The sequence below is a fragment of the Balaenoptera musculus genome, chromosome 16 (genome assembly GCF_009873245.2).
Source record: "Balaenoptera musculus isolate JJ_BM4_2016_0621 chromosome 16, mBalMus1.pri.v3, whole genome shotgun sequence".
NCBI classification, from domain to species: Eukaryota; Metazoa; Chordata; class Mammalia; order Artiodactyla; family Balaenopteridae; genus Balaenoptera; species Balaenoptera musculus.
Window position 1 is genome coordinate 978,886 of NC_045800.1, and position 13,526 is coordinate 992,411.

Here is a 13,526-nt window from a genome sequence, read left to right on the forward strand (position 1 = left end):
GGGAAGAGGTGCTGGGCACACGTCCCTGGAAGGGGCCCAGCCCCACCTCTGCTGAGACTCTCCTGACACACCTGCGGGCAGCACAGACACCCCAAACCCCAAGGAGCTCCTGGCACCGCCTCAGCCGTCCTCAGGTGGCTGCAGGGTCAGCTGGGCCAGGCCGGGGTGGCCGGTGGGTGGGGCCTGGAGGACCACCTTCCCCAGCAGGCCTCCCGGCCGAGCTCCAGGCCCCTGTGCCAGCCTCCCAGCCCTCCCGTGGGGGGCCCGGGGGGCCCACGCCCGCCGGGAGGTCCCTCCTCCTCCCAGGACGCGCCCGGGTGCTGGTGACCCTGGCCCCTACCTCAGCACCACGATGGGGCACTGCCACCAGCATCTCACACAAGCTCTGCCAGGACCCTCCTCCTGCACCAGCCCCGCAGCCCTCAGCTTGCCTGGGGAAGCCCACCTTCCCCGGAGAGGGCAGTTCCCTGCTTCCCCTTCAAGGAGCAGCCTGGACGGCTGCCCCCCAGACACTTGACACCTGAAAGCAAACTTGTCCACCAGGAGGCCGCAGACCCCCCCTGAGCGCGAGACCCCGGCTTGCTGACGTCAGCAGATCAGCCACCTGGCTGGCACAAACCTCAGCTCAGTCTTTAAGCCTCAAAAAACAAAACCCAAAAGCCCATCAGCCAAAACCACTTGGTGCCTTGGCGCCGAGAGGATCCAGGCTGCCCCGCCACGCTCCCAAAGCTCCACACCCTGCGGGGGCGGGGGGCACAGGCCCCCACAGCAGGCAAACCCGTCTGGCGAGATTCCTCCTCTGCTTCCTGATACGCAGGGCCCTGAACCCACGGGGCTGTCTCTGCCCACAGCAGGGGCACGTGGGCGAGCTGCCCGACACCAGGCCAAAGACGGGCTGGGCCCTGTGAGCAGAGGGGCGGGGCCGGGAGCGGAAGGGCACAGAGAGAGGCAGGGCCCCCCGGGTGGTCCCCAGGCCAGCGGGACGCGGCTGCAGCCAGGGGTGCCCCTAAGCCTGGCCACAGCAGGGAGATGCCCCAGGAAGCCCGATGCCAGGGCATCTGGACTTTCTCTGGACCGCTGCCCCTCAGGTGAGCTGGCCGCCCTCACCTGAGACCCTAGCTGCCTGGATGCCACCAGGTCGGCGCCACGCCCATGCCCCAACACGAAGGCCAGAACTGATGGGGGATGTGCCTGGTCCCCAACAGGAGAAGTTCGTGCCCGGAATCCGGGGAGCCATGCAGGAGGTGACGTGGGAAGCAGGTGGGGGAGGGGTGGGGACAAGGCCTCAGGAGCCCCGGCAGGGACCCCAGCCCAGACGTGCCCCTCATCACTGCTTCTTCAATCCCAGGACCCCGCTGCGCCCGGCACAGCAGGGAGCGGGCACCAGCACTCCACAAAGCCCCTCCCCAGACACATGAGCTGGCCCTGCCCAGCCCTGAAAACTCGCGTCACCCGGGAAACTGGCACAGACAGGTGGGTGAGCAGGACAGCCAGGCCAGACAAGGTCACCTGAGGGTCCAGAGACGAAGGCAGAGGCCCAGCTCGTCCTCTGGGCCAGCCCCCGTGCCATGCCGGCTGCTTCTGTGGGCGTGGGCACGAGGCCACGGAGCCAGGAGGACCACTGCCGCCACGGGCTGCCCCGCACAGGGGACCCTGTCATGTCCCCTCCGGTCCACCCAGGCGGCCTGGAGCCTCGGGGGACCATGGCCCGCCCGGGACCAACCAGGGGAGGACAGAGAGGGCAGTCAGGACTGGGAAGAGTGACCACCAGCACCAGTGACTGCTGGACACACCCCACTGCCCAGGGACCAGAGCTGGCGGCAACCACCAGATGAGAACACGCCCACATCTCCCTGCGTCTCGGGGCCCAGGGCGAGCTCACGGCAGACGCCCTCAGCCCCTCGGCCGTTTCCTGACACCCCACGAGGTGACCGGACACGCCACACGGTGATGCCCCGCCCCACCTGGTGACACGGCAACGGCACAAGGTGATGCTTCCAGCCCCAGGTGGTGACACCCCCCAGCCCCACACAGGCTCCATAAGGCCTGTGGCTGGAGATCCTCCAAAGGTCTCCTGGGGGCAGAGACAGAGGGCGAGGCACTGGCCCAGGGACAGATCCCAGAGCACCGGCCCCGCCACCAGGAGCCTGGAGCCCCCGGCACCAATGTCCAGGACCCACGTGCCGGCTGACGGAGGGGAGCCCCCACTGGCAGCAGAAGAGCAGCTCTGGGCCATAGGCGCTACCTCCGAGGGCAGGCAGCTCAGTGACATTCCTCCTTCCGGCAAAGTCAGACCCCTGGACGTACCTGCGAGCAGGAGGTGGGGGAGGGGGGGGAGGGAGGCCCCGGCTGCAGCCCGGGAAGAGTGGGTAAGAGAGGAAGCCCCTCCCTGCGCTCACCACCGCCCCATCAGTCAAAGCCGCCATCTTTAAAACCCTCTCCTTTCTCCAAAGGGAAATGAAAGAGCAAGGAGACCTTTTACGGTCCTTTGCAAAACGGCCGCAAAACACAAACTAGCTCTGTTCTCTGAACAGGTGGCCGAAGACTCGCCCGCTTTTAAAGCACCTCTTCTGTGAATCGAAAAGCTGGACAATGTTGCCAGCAAGCGGGGCGATCGTCCAGACGGCCCCCTTCGGAGCAGCGGGCCAGATGGCCAGGGACGTTCGCGTCCCCCTGGCTCACCGAGGCCCAGGGCGGAGGGACAGCCCAGACGCAGACACAGGCTCGGGACGGCCGGAGAGAGGCCGCCCTCCCCGCACACACTCACCTGGTCAGAACCCGAGTTACGTTTCAAACTGGGTTAAGAGCTCCCTTATTTCCGGGGCCACGTGTTGGGCGGCATTGGCAGCCTCTGTTATAGCTTTCCGATACATCCCCTTCTTCTTACGGTTAAATCTCAGTTTGAAAAATTCAGAGAAAGGGGAGAGTTTTGAAATAGACAAGAACGATGTAGTTGGAGAACCAAACCATGAGACTTTCGCTTCTTGCCAGGAGGGCTCCCCGTCCTCCTTCTGGCTAAGACTGATGTCCAGGACACGTGCTGGCCACCAAGGAAAACCATGAACCTTACCCCACACGATGTCCCCTACGGCCACGGTCCTTCCGTCCTCGGTAACGCACTTGGAGACGCTCTGCGTGTGCAGCCTGACCGTCAGCGGTGGGACCGTCGGCCGCGCATCCTTGGACGAGGCCGGCACAGACGCACCGTCGCCGGACGAGAGGTCACACATGTCTGGTGACGTCACTTCTGAGCTGGACGATTTGGACTCGTCCAGGCTGTCGCTGCTCCACACCGACACGCTGGCACAGCCAGTTCTCCGGGGGCAGGCGGCGAGAAAAGCCAGGCCGTCACGCCCGTGTTCACCTCGGGGACACCCCTTGCAGTCGTCGTCCTCGCCGGAACTTCCAGAAGACGAGTCCGCCAGCCCGGAGCGGGCAGAGCCGTCAGCCAGGGGCGCGGGCGAGCCAGCCCGGGGGCCGCGACCACAGCCCTTGAGCTCTTCCACCAGCTCGGCCCTGTAGACGGGCTCCTGCTCGCCAGCCCCCGGGCGGTGGGGCTTCAGGCGGATCTTGGGGGGCGGCGGGGCAGCGCTGGGGGGCAGGGGCCGCGTCAGCTTCAGCTTGGGGATGGAGGCGGGGGCCCCGGCGGGTGGCCTGTCCCTGGGCACCTCGGGGTCTGGGCCTCCGGGCGGGGCCTGCGGGGGGCAGAAGGGCTCCAGGGAGCCGTGCACGCGGGAGGGGATCTCCACCACCTCGCCGGTGCCCTGGGGCGTGCTGTAGGAGATCTTGATGACCGGGCTCCGGGGGACCCGGGCCCGCGCCTCCTGCCGCCTCTCCCTCTTGCTCCTCTTGGCGGTGGCGTCGCCTCCACCGTCGGGGTCCTCGGGCTTTCGGGGCTCCCTGCGCGGCCGGGGGGTGGCCGGGGGGCCGGGGCTGGCCTCCGGGGGGCTCAGGGTGCTCTTGCACTTCTCACAGAGCACCTGGCGGGGCCGCAGGCGGATGGGGCTCAGGGCCAGGTGGCCAGGGTCGCGGTTGCGGGACAGGCGCCTGCGTGTCCTCTTGATGCCCCGGGGGGGCGGCTGCGGCACCCACTGCCGGTACGTGTTCCTCAGCCAGAGCGGGGGAGGGAAGGGGGCGCCTTCAAAATAGGGCGGGAACGGGGGCAGGCTTCCGGCGGGCAGCGGGGGCAGCTCGGGGCTGGCGGTCTCAGGGGCCTGGTCCCCACCGGGAGGTGGCGGGGGGCCTGTCCCCAGCTGCATCGCCTCTGTGTCCCCCTCCGTGGGGGCCGGCCCGTGGCAGCCGTTGACAGGCGGGTCCTGGGCCTGGGGCGGCGGAGCCGACGGGGGCAGGCCGAAGAGGCCGGACCTGGCGGTGGGGAGACAGAAGGGGACAGTCAGGACAGGGAGGGCCCCGCCGCAAGCAGACCCCACTCCCGGAGGGCCCAGCGGCATCCCCGGGCTTTAACAGAGGCAAGCACCCCAGCACGTGCCCCGGGGGCGTCCCAGCTGCGGGCTGCGCTCTCTGAAGTCACGCGACCAGCGACCAGCATGGAGACCGTCGGCCCGACAGGCACTGAGCATCCACAGCTCACCTCGTGGCAACAGGGGGGACGCGGGCTCGAAGCTGGAGGCTCCCCAGGACCCGGTGCAGGCCTGGGGCCCAGGAAGCCTGGGGACGGGCCTGACCTGGCCTGCGGGGGGCCGGCTGCTGTGTGGCCAGCGGCCACAGGCCTCACAGGCCTCACCCACTCAGGCCCCTCCTCCCTGAGGGAAGCACTCCCAGAGGGAAGACCCCACGTGTGTCCCTGGGAGGACCCCCAGTCCCAGGACAGCCCATAGGACCGAGGTCCCGGGTGCCGGACGTGTGTCTGGGGGTGGGGGCCACTCGTGGCCAGGCCCAGCAAGGACAGGGGTCAGCCACCAAACCAGAGCCCCGGGCCTGGGAGTGAGCCCGCTCCCTCCTGAATGCTGAGTTGGGCCCACCTGTTCCCACGGCTCTCAGGTGAGGGTGTCACTCAGGCCGCCCCTGCCCACCACGACCTGGAAGGACCACCCCTCCTGCCAGCACCCCCGGCCCCTTCCCTGAGGACCTCCAGCTCCAGGACAGAGTGGGCCAGGCGGCACCGATAAGGCCATGTGACCCATGGGAAGGGGCCAGAGAAAGCAGGAGGCCCCCCTCCCGCGAGGACCCACAGCTGAGCCTGAGCGTGTGGCCGGCACCTCCGGGGCCCCCCAGTCGGGACTCTCTCCCCGGGAAGCTCGGGGCCAGCGGCCTCCACTCAGGTGTCCCGGCATCAAATGGCTTGGGAGTAGCGCCCTTCTAGAGCCAATGACCGTCACCGCCAGACCCCGCGCTGGGAATGTGGGGAAGTCACATCTGATCAGCAAGCTGCTCTCGGAGCCACAGGAAAGCACAAGTAAGGAAAGCCAAGCCCAAACAGGCTACACCTTCCTTTGGCGGTGACACACATAACTTTAAACACATGCGATTTAATTTGTAAGACTGCTTTAGCTAAAAGCTGTTAGTTTTCACTTTTAAGCACAGAATAGACTTTGAGCCAAGTTAAGAGAAACGAGGATTAGAATATTGTACCTCAGTGTCTCCCTCCCTTGTGTAATTCAATCAGAGTAGAAAAGATAAGTGAGCTTTGCTGTTTCTCAAAGAAGTCATTTCTCAAAAATGACTTCTGCATCTACAGGGTCCAGCAAACCAGGGCCACGGCCACCTGCCCTCTGCTTGGCCATGGAGGATGCAGCTCATTCAGACGGCTGACCTGTGACCTGTGACCTGTGACCATGACTGAGGGAGAAGAGGGGAGGGGAGGGGGAGGGGGAGGGGTACAGAAAGAGAGAGAGAAAGAGAGATGGCAGTAGGGCCAGCCTGGTGGGGAGCGTCCAGCCACGGGCCAGCAGTAGGGGACTTGGCCCCCTGTGAGGTGGGATTCTGCGCTGGGTGGGGGGCAGCCCTTGCGATCCCTCCCCTCCCCCCTCCTCCCCTCCCCCCTCCCCATCACCCGTGGGCATGTGGCTCTTCAAGGGCCCCTCTCCCTGGAAGGACCAAGCCGTTCCCACCCGACTCGCACCCACTGCGGCCCCCGCAGCCACAGGCCCCCACGTCCCAGCCGACCAATGGCGACAACAAGAACCACAGACCACGTCTGTCAGCGGTGGCCGCACGCGGGGTGCGTCTCACGGCTCCTGCAGCCACCACGGGAAGCAGGCGTGTATGATTTCCACCAGGATGGGCGGAGACTTTCAGGGGTGGGAAAGGGGGCCCCAGGATCATGCCCTGACTGTCGGCCGCCCTCTCACCAGCCCCAGGTTGGGCACTGGGCACAGAGGCTCCACACCCCACGGCCCCCAGGCCAAGTCAGCCACCAGGTTTTGTAAGTCAGGTGTGACTGGCACACAGCCGCGCCCACTGCCCGCGCAGGGCCCCTGCGGCACTGCTGAGCACCTGTGACAAACACCGCATGGCCACCAGCCCTTCACGGAAAAAGTCTGCCTGTGTCCAGGTGTGGGCGACAAGCCCCCACCCAGGGGCGTGACAGGCTGGTGTGTCACCAAACCTCACCCGAGTCCCAGGCATCAGAGTGGGCCCTGGACCCCACACCTGGCTCATTCCCTTCAACAAGCCCCTCGTGGGCATTCAGAACAGGTTGAGAATTTGGCAGACTAAACCCAGGCACATGCATGCAAGCGTGCATCCACACACGTGTGCACACACATGCCCCAGGGGGCCCACACACCAGGCTAGATCCACACATCTGGGGCTGGAGGGTTGCTCCCAAGGCCTCCCCAAAACCCACTTCCTGCCCACCATTCACAGGCACCCAGGCCATGAACTGGGGGCTCACTCCGACACCCCCCTCTCATGTGCACCCCGCCCCACCTTCCCAGGCCCCTGGGCTGTCACCCCGCTGGCACTCAGCCCGTATCCCCTCCTCGGGCTCTGCTCCTCACCCTCCAGTAGCCCGCCTGTGCTGGTGCAGAGCCCCTCCTGCCAGCTGGGGCCCGGGGACCCCAGGAGCAGGACCCCTGGGCAGCCCCTTTCCCGTCATCCCCCACCCCCCAACCCAGCTGCCTTCCAGGACCTCCTAGGCTTGGACTGTGCCCTCGGCCAGCTGGCCCGGGGGGCTCTGCAGTCTTCTCGGCCACCTCTCTGCACACACAGGCTGGGGACAGGTGGCCCCGAAGACTCTGCAGCTGTGGCCCATTCAGGGAGCTTTTTGCCCCACTGATCACACACAACCCTCAGGGGGTCTCTGCATGTTCAGGACGGCCAGAGACCCAGGCCCTGACCTGAGCCACAGCACTAAGCTGTGGGCCCCTGGGTGGGCTGGGCCTGCACCCACCAGACACAGACAGGGTCTGGCAGTCGACACCGCCCTACCCAGGCAGATCAAACTGGGAGGCGGCCTCGGCTGTGAGCAGTGCCCTGGTATGCATGCCCCCTCTGCCCACGGGGCTGTGGGCTGCAGCCTAGAGGGGGAGGTTCCTTGCAGACGGCCCGGTGGAATGGCACCGCGGCTGCCACGGCGGGCCCCGTGACTCGGACACTTCCTTCCCAGAGCTGTCGCCCTGCCCAGGCCACACCCACGCCTGCCGGTGGGTAAACAGGGCCAGCAGGACCCTGGCTGCCGGGCTGCAGACCAGAGCAGGTCCTCTGTCTACAGCCCCGTGAGGCGCCGTCATCACCATTCCCATTTCTCGGATGGGACCGTGAAGCTGAGGGAGACCAGGGAGACCAGCGGGTCGGGGGACAGGCGGGGTCCGTGCTCGTGCCCCAGCTCTGCTGCCTCTGGGCGCGGGGATGGCACCAGCCAAGGCCACTCTCTCTGGGAAGGACCTCAGCAACCTGTCCGCCGAGGGGTGCCTGCTGGACCCCCAGGCACAAGGCGTGGCCCGACTGCGGCCTGTGGGTTGACCACGGGGCTGGGCCCCTCGGAGAAGCCGGGCTGTGCCCACGTGGGCCTACACCCAGGGACAGAGGCCCTGGCCGGCCTGGCAGAGCCCCACACGTGATACTGCAGGGCCCTGGCAGGCAGAGGGCTGGGGTGGCCCTGGAGCCAGAGAGATGGCCTGCCAGGTCCAGGGCGAGGGACCCAGATGCCCGCACTGTCCTGTCCTCTGCGGTGCGGAAGGTCTGGACTCACGGGGCCCCGCAGGGGTGACTCAGGGGCGGAGCCAGGGCCTGGCCCAGCCTCGACAGGGAGCGCAAGGCCAGCCAACGTGCCCACGCAGAAACCCGAGGCGCCCTGCGCAAACCTCAGCACCGCGTCCTTGGGGAGCTAGGGGAGGGGCAGATGGCCTGCGCTTTGAGGAGAGGCTGGGGAGACCGAGCCCGGGCGAGGAGTTCACACAGGGAGCTTCAGCCAGGGGGCTTACAGGGATCAGACCCCAAAGCAGAGCAGTTCTGCCCCCAAGGGAACAGGAGACAGAGTCCCCAGGGTCACCCACCGCTCTGCCCAGGTGAGGGCACGGTCACCGGCATGGACACAGGGACCCAGAGAGAAGCGGCCTGGCCTGCAGTCCTCAGTGGGACACCAGTGGCCAAGCCTCAGATCCCACACGTCCTTGGGGCTCGTCTGTGCCTCCAGCCTAGCGCCCCTCCGAGAGCAGCGGGCCTGGGGGGGCCCATGGTTAGGAGGAGCCCTGCCGCCTGCCAGAGCTCGCGCCTCCCCACCCCGGCTCCACGCTGCACCCACCCCCGCCCTCCCAGCTCGGCAGGCCTGGAGCCCAACCGTCTCTGGTGCCCACTGGCAGCCTCTGGCCCTGGCCAGGTCCCCATCTGCCCTGGACCTTCCTTCTTCGTCCTCCCACGGGGAAAGGCCACCCCGGTGTCTTGTAAAGAGGTGAGAAGACGTGGCTCCGGAACAGAAACATCCCGGGGGCCAAAGCCCAGGGCCAGGTGCCTAGGGCAGCCTCCCGCAGCAGGTACCTTGTGGGCAGAGCCTGCAGTCAGTCCCAAGACAGGCCCGGGTCCCGAGGCGAGGCCCACCCTGCGGCTGGCCGGGCTGTACGCCCCAGCGTTGGTTTAGAAAATACACGGTGGCCGTTTCTCTCTCCCAAAGCCCTGCCGACAGACGGCCGCAGGGCTGGAGCCCCGAGCGAGGGGAGGGGCAGGTGGGTGTCAGGCTGCCATGCGGAGGTCCACCTCTGCTCAGGGAGCTGCGGAAAGCAGGATGACACGGGGAGTTGCAGCCTGGACGCCAGAGTGGCCCCTCATCCAGGGCCACACGTGGGACCCTGCCCCTCCCCCGTGGCTATCAACCTAGGGTCTCCGCCACAGCTGGCCCCCAGAGTCCTGGACCAAAGGCTGAAGAACCATCAGCATCATTCCAGTAAGACTCAGGTGACTGCGTCCCTCTTCCCAGGAGCACAAGGCCAGGCCCCCAGCCCACGCCCCCCACCCCCTCTGTGGAGCAGCTCCGGAGACCAGCCATGCTGGCCAGGTCCAAAGCAGAGCGTGGAGTGAGGCATCTGCCCACTGGCTGCAGGTCATACCACCCTGTGATGCACTGGGCACTCTCAGTCCCTCCAGCTCCCCAAGGGCAGGGAGGACGAGCCCAGTGGAGCCTGGACAGGTGTGTCCGGGATGGGGCAGGGGCGCTCTTCTGCCCAGGGACGGGCCGTGGCTGGGATTCTTGGCCAGCTGAGTCTCCAGAAGCCTGGGTCCCAAGCCCCCCGGGCGGGTGTGGGTCCCAAAGGCCCGTACCCAACCTTTGCAGTAGAGAGGCCCCGGAGTCTTGTGTGATAACGACACCCTGGGTGACTCACGCTGGGGAAGTTTACGAAACGCGCACTTAGAGGTCAAGGCCGGAGGCTTCGGATTGGCCAGGCCGGACAGGCAGCTGGCCCTCATGCCCACTGACCGGGAGACCATCCCTTCAGCACTCGGAGACTTTGCTGTCTTTGGGCCACCCCACCTGAGGTCCTCAACCAGAGGTCCACCCCCAAATCACCCACAAGAGGCCTCCCCCCCGCACCCCAGCCTGGAGAGTGGAGCTGTGGGGTCAGGGCAGGCCGGGGCCATCTGCATCGTTATGTGTCAGACGAACAGCGCCCACCGGAGATACTGGAGGACCGTGCACCACAGCAGTTATGCCAGGGACTTAAGGCCACTTCCCAGCACACAGTAGGTGCTCAATGAATGAATGTGGATGCAGGAGCCACAGGCACTCAGAGCAGCCAGGGGTCTTGCTTCAGATCACACAGCAGCCTGTCAGCAGGTTCAAAGCTCGGCACCGGCCCGGCGGCTCTGAGCGCCTGCTGGGACCTCGGCCTGGCCTCCGTGAACAGACAGACATTCAGCCCAGAGCTCCCAGAGCACCAAGGGAGGGGTGCTGTCGCCCCAGTGCCCCCAAATTAACACTGGTTGCTGGGCACCGCTGCAGGAGAGGACCCAGGGCCGCGTGAACCGCCCCTCCCGGGGGACCCCTCTGTTCTCCTAGGCCGGGGTCTGCCCACGAGCTCGAGAAGCGCTGACACGTGGCAGTGACTGGTCTGCTCCCGGCTGGGGCACCGCGGGCACACCGGCCTGCTGCCCTGGGATCCACAGGCCCCAGGAGGTGGGCAGGCGCCTGCAATCTGAGCCCCCAGCTGCTCTGCCCGCCTGTCAGTGCCCACACCCGGGATGGGGCCTCACTGACCGGCCCTGCCACCGTGACGTATGGGGTAGGGGGAGTGGGCCCTGAGGAGAAACCGGCCCCCGGGGAGGCAGGTCGGTGCTGCGGACCCCCGAGGCCCGAGGCCGGGCCCCTCCGCCAGAAACACCCAGGCCAGGTCGTAAGCTGCCTCTGGACCCTGTCCGACAAGCTGGCTGTAAACATGAGCGTTGCAACTCATAATATCATGGTAGAAAACTGGGATCAGGATGAAACTGGAGGTGACCCGCAGAGGGGAGGTGGGGTGGGCAGGGACAGGGGCAGCTTCGGGGCCAAGCCTCAGACACCGGAGGGGTTGGGAGAGGCCAGGTCTCTCCTCAGGCTCTCTTCAGGGACCGGGGGCGGGCGGGGGGAGCCCACTCAAGTCAGAAAGAAGAGCTGCTGGGCAGAGCTGTGCCCACCGAGGCCCAGCGCCCGGTTCTGTGGGCGGCTCCGGTTACAGCCTTATGTGGCCACGGCAGGGTTGCCGCCCACACGTCCTACAGCTGCCACTTCCCATGCTGGGATCCCAGCAGAGCCTGCTTCCTTCCACGAGGGGGTGGGGAAGCGGGTGGGGCGGTGCAGATCTCCACAGCAGGTTAGCCACGGGCTGTAGGGACGGCAGCCCTGCCTGGAGGCAGAGACCAAGGGCGGGGGGCCGGCAGCCTCTGCAGACACCCCCAGCCTCCCTTGCCCTGAGTCAGGGAGCCCAGAAAACGAGAGTGGGGGGACCTCTCCTGCCAGGGCCCCTCTCAGGGAGGAAAGGCCAGGCAGGGCTGTGCAGGCAGCGCTGGGGTGCAGCCCTGCACAGACCCAGGAGCAGAGGCAGGACTAGGCCGGCGGAGGAAGTGGTGGCCACTGGTGGCAGAGGACCCTCAGCCACCCCAGGGGACAGGCTTGGCGGCTACAGCCCCGGAGGGTCACTAGGTCCCACCGAGCGCTCTCTGCAGTAGCCAGCGCAGAGCAGGGCGACAGTCACCTGGGAGGCCATATGTTAAATCACATGACTTGCACATAAATGGCTCTGGCACATCTAATGAGATAATGCCAGCAGAGTGGCCGTTGAAAGGTGATGGTCCTCCTACCACACCCCCGCCGCCGGCACAAAATCTGGCCTCCACTGAGAGAAAAAGTTGGGCCTTTGCAAAGGGGAGCCGTTTACTGCTCCTGGTTCAAAATAAGGCCCAGCCTGAGCCTCAAGACATTAGTGCCTGATTAATGCCTAATCATTTATCTGCGCGACAGCTCACTACCATGTGACACTGTATCCAGGAGACTCTTTCCCGCTGCAGGGATCCCTGCAACCGGCACACAGGTGCCTCTCAGGATGGATTTGCCCCCAGGCCTGCCCAGGGACCCTTCCAGCAGAGAATCCCGTCTCCCGAAGGGAGCTCAGCACAGCTCTGAAACTTGTATCTTTTCATTCCTGTTCTGCCGAGAGCTCCTCAACCCGAAACAGTGTTTTTAAATCCCGCCGCTGGACACAACTGCTCGCTAGCAATCCTAACCACCTCAGCCCCGACTGCTCCTGGGGGGGGGGCATTACATTACACACCGCCCCCCCCTTGGGAGTAACTGACAGGGCGAGCGCGGCAGCGCATCTGAACCCACTGCCCCCACCCCGGCGGATGACAATTCTGAAGACAGCCTAATTCAACAGTGAGTCTGAACAAAGAAAAGTGCGTTAATTATGGCAGACGTGCGGAGTTCGGAGCCGGGCGGCGCGGCGGTGGGCGCGGGGTCTCGGGCTCCACGCGCCGCGCCCAGGGTCCGGCTCGGCACCCACCGCCGTTCCCGCCCGGCCGCGCGGTCCCCTGCCCGAAAAGTCGCGACGACTTTGAGAACCACTTTTCCCCCCCGAGTGGCGGCCGCGCTCGCGCACCCCGAACCCGGGGCTGGAGAAACCGAAAGCGGGCGCCGGCGCCACGCTGCCCCGCCCCGGAGCAGTCCCGGCCCTGGGCCAGCGCGCGCGCTGGGGGGGGGGGGGTGTCCCGAGGGGATTCCGGGGGCGTCCCGGGGCCCGCGCCCCCGCCCCCGCTCACTTTTTCGTGCAGTCCAGCAGGATCCCGGCGAAGCTGCGCTCGCCGCAGCTCACGGTGACCAGCAGCGCGCCGTTGACGACCTGCTCCACCCGCACGGGCAGCCGGCAGCCGGCCCGCGGCTCCATGCTCCGCGTCCCGGCCCGGCCCCCGCCCCGCGCCGGGTCAGCCCCGCGCGTGACGCCGCCCGCCGGCCGCCTGACGTCACAAAGCTCCGCTCGGGGCGGCCTCCGCGAGCGGGCCGGGGGCGCCGGGAGGGGCGCGCGGGGCACCCGCGCCCACAGACGCGCGCCGGGCCGTGCGGCCTCCACACTCGGCGTGGAGCCGCACTGCGGAGCCCCACCGAACGGGCAGGATGGGGCAGGATGGGGCAGGGCCGCGCTCCACCCCCGGCGACGCTGGCCGCGAGCGCCCGCGGAGAGGACCTGAGAGCCGGCGCCTGGAGAACTGCCCCGGCCCCGGCTCCAGGGACCCCTCCTCTCCAGCCGGGGGTCCACCTGGGGCGCCTGCCCCTCCCGGCTCCAGGGTGTCTTCCCCTCTCCTCGCCCCGGCCCCCCCCCTCCCTTCCCGTGTCCCCGGGTTCCCCGCCTCCGGGTCTGGCGCCCGGGTGGCCACCCGGGCACTGCGGGGAGGAAGTCCCGGCGGCGCGAGCAGGAAGCCCAGCGGGGCCGGGCCGCGGAGACGCGGGGCGCCGAGGGGACACCGGCGGGCCCGCCGCAGCGGCCCAGTCTCGACCTCGCCGCCTGGGGGGGCACTTGACGACCCCCCGTGTGCTCGGCACCTCGCTGGGTGACGAGAGGGCGCGCACTCGGCTCCGGGCTACCCGCAGCAGGGTTAGGGAG

General features: G+C 67.3%; 1 protein-coding gene across 5 annotated transcripts in view; it reads right to left on the reverse strand.

Annotated features, from left to right (window-relative positions):
• The window catches only part of PWWP2B (PWWP domain containing 2B), a 30,879-nt gene extending 17,966 nt beyond the window's left edge, over positions 1 to 12,913 (reverse strand). For 3 of the 5 annotated variants that reach the window (XR_005016792.1, XM_036828415.1, XM_036828416.1), the window contains exons 1-2: positions 12,688 to 12,913; positions 2,768 to 4,365 (exon numbers count right to left, since the gene is read on the reverse strand). Coding sequence is in view for 4 of the 5 variants with exons in the window: in XM_036828415.1 (XP_036684310.1) it covers positions 2,784 to 4,365; positions 12,688 to 12,812 (1,707 nt within the window). In the remaining variant the exon portion in view is untranslated. Of the gene's footprint in view, positions 1 to 2,767; positions 4,366 to 8,940; positions 9,069 to 12,687 lie in introns of those variants that run through there. The other 2 variants (XM_036828417.1, XM_036828418.1) reach the window with 2 other exon arrangements.
• Between the last annotated feature and the right edge of the window lie 613 nt (positions 12,914 to 13,526).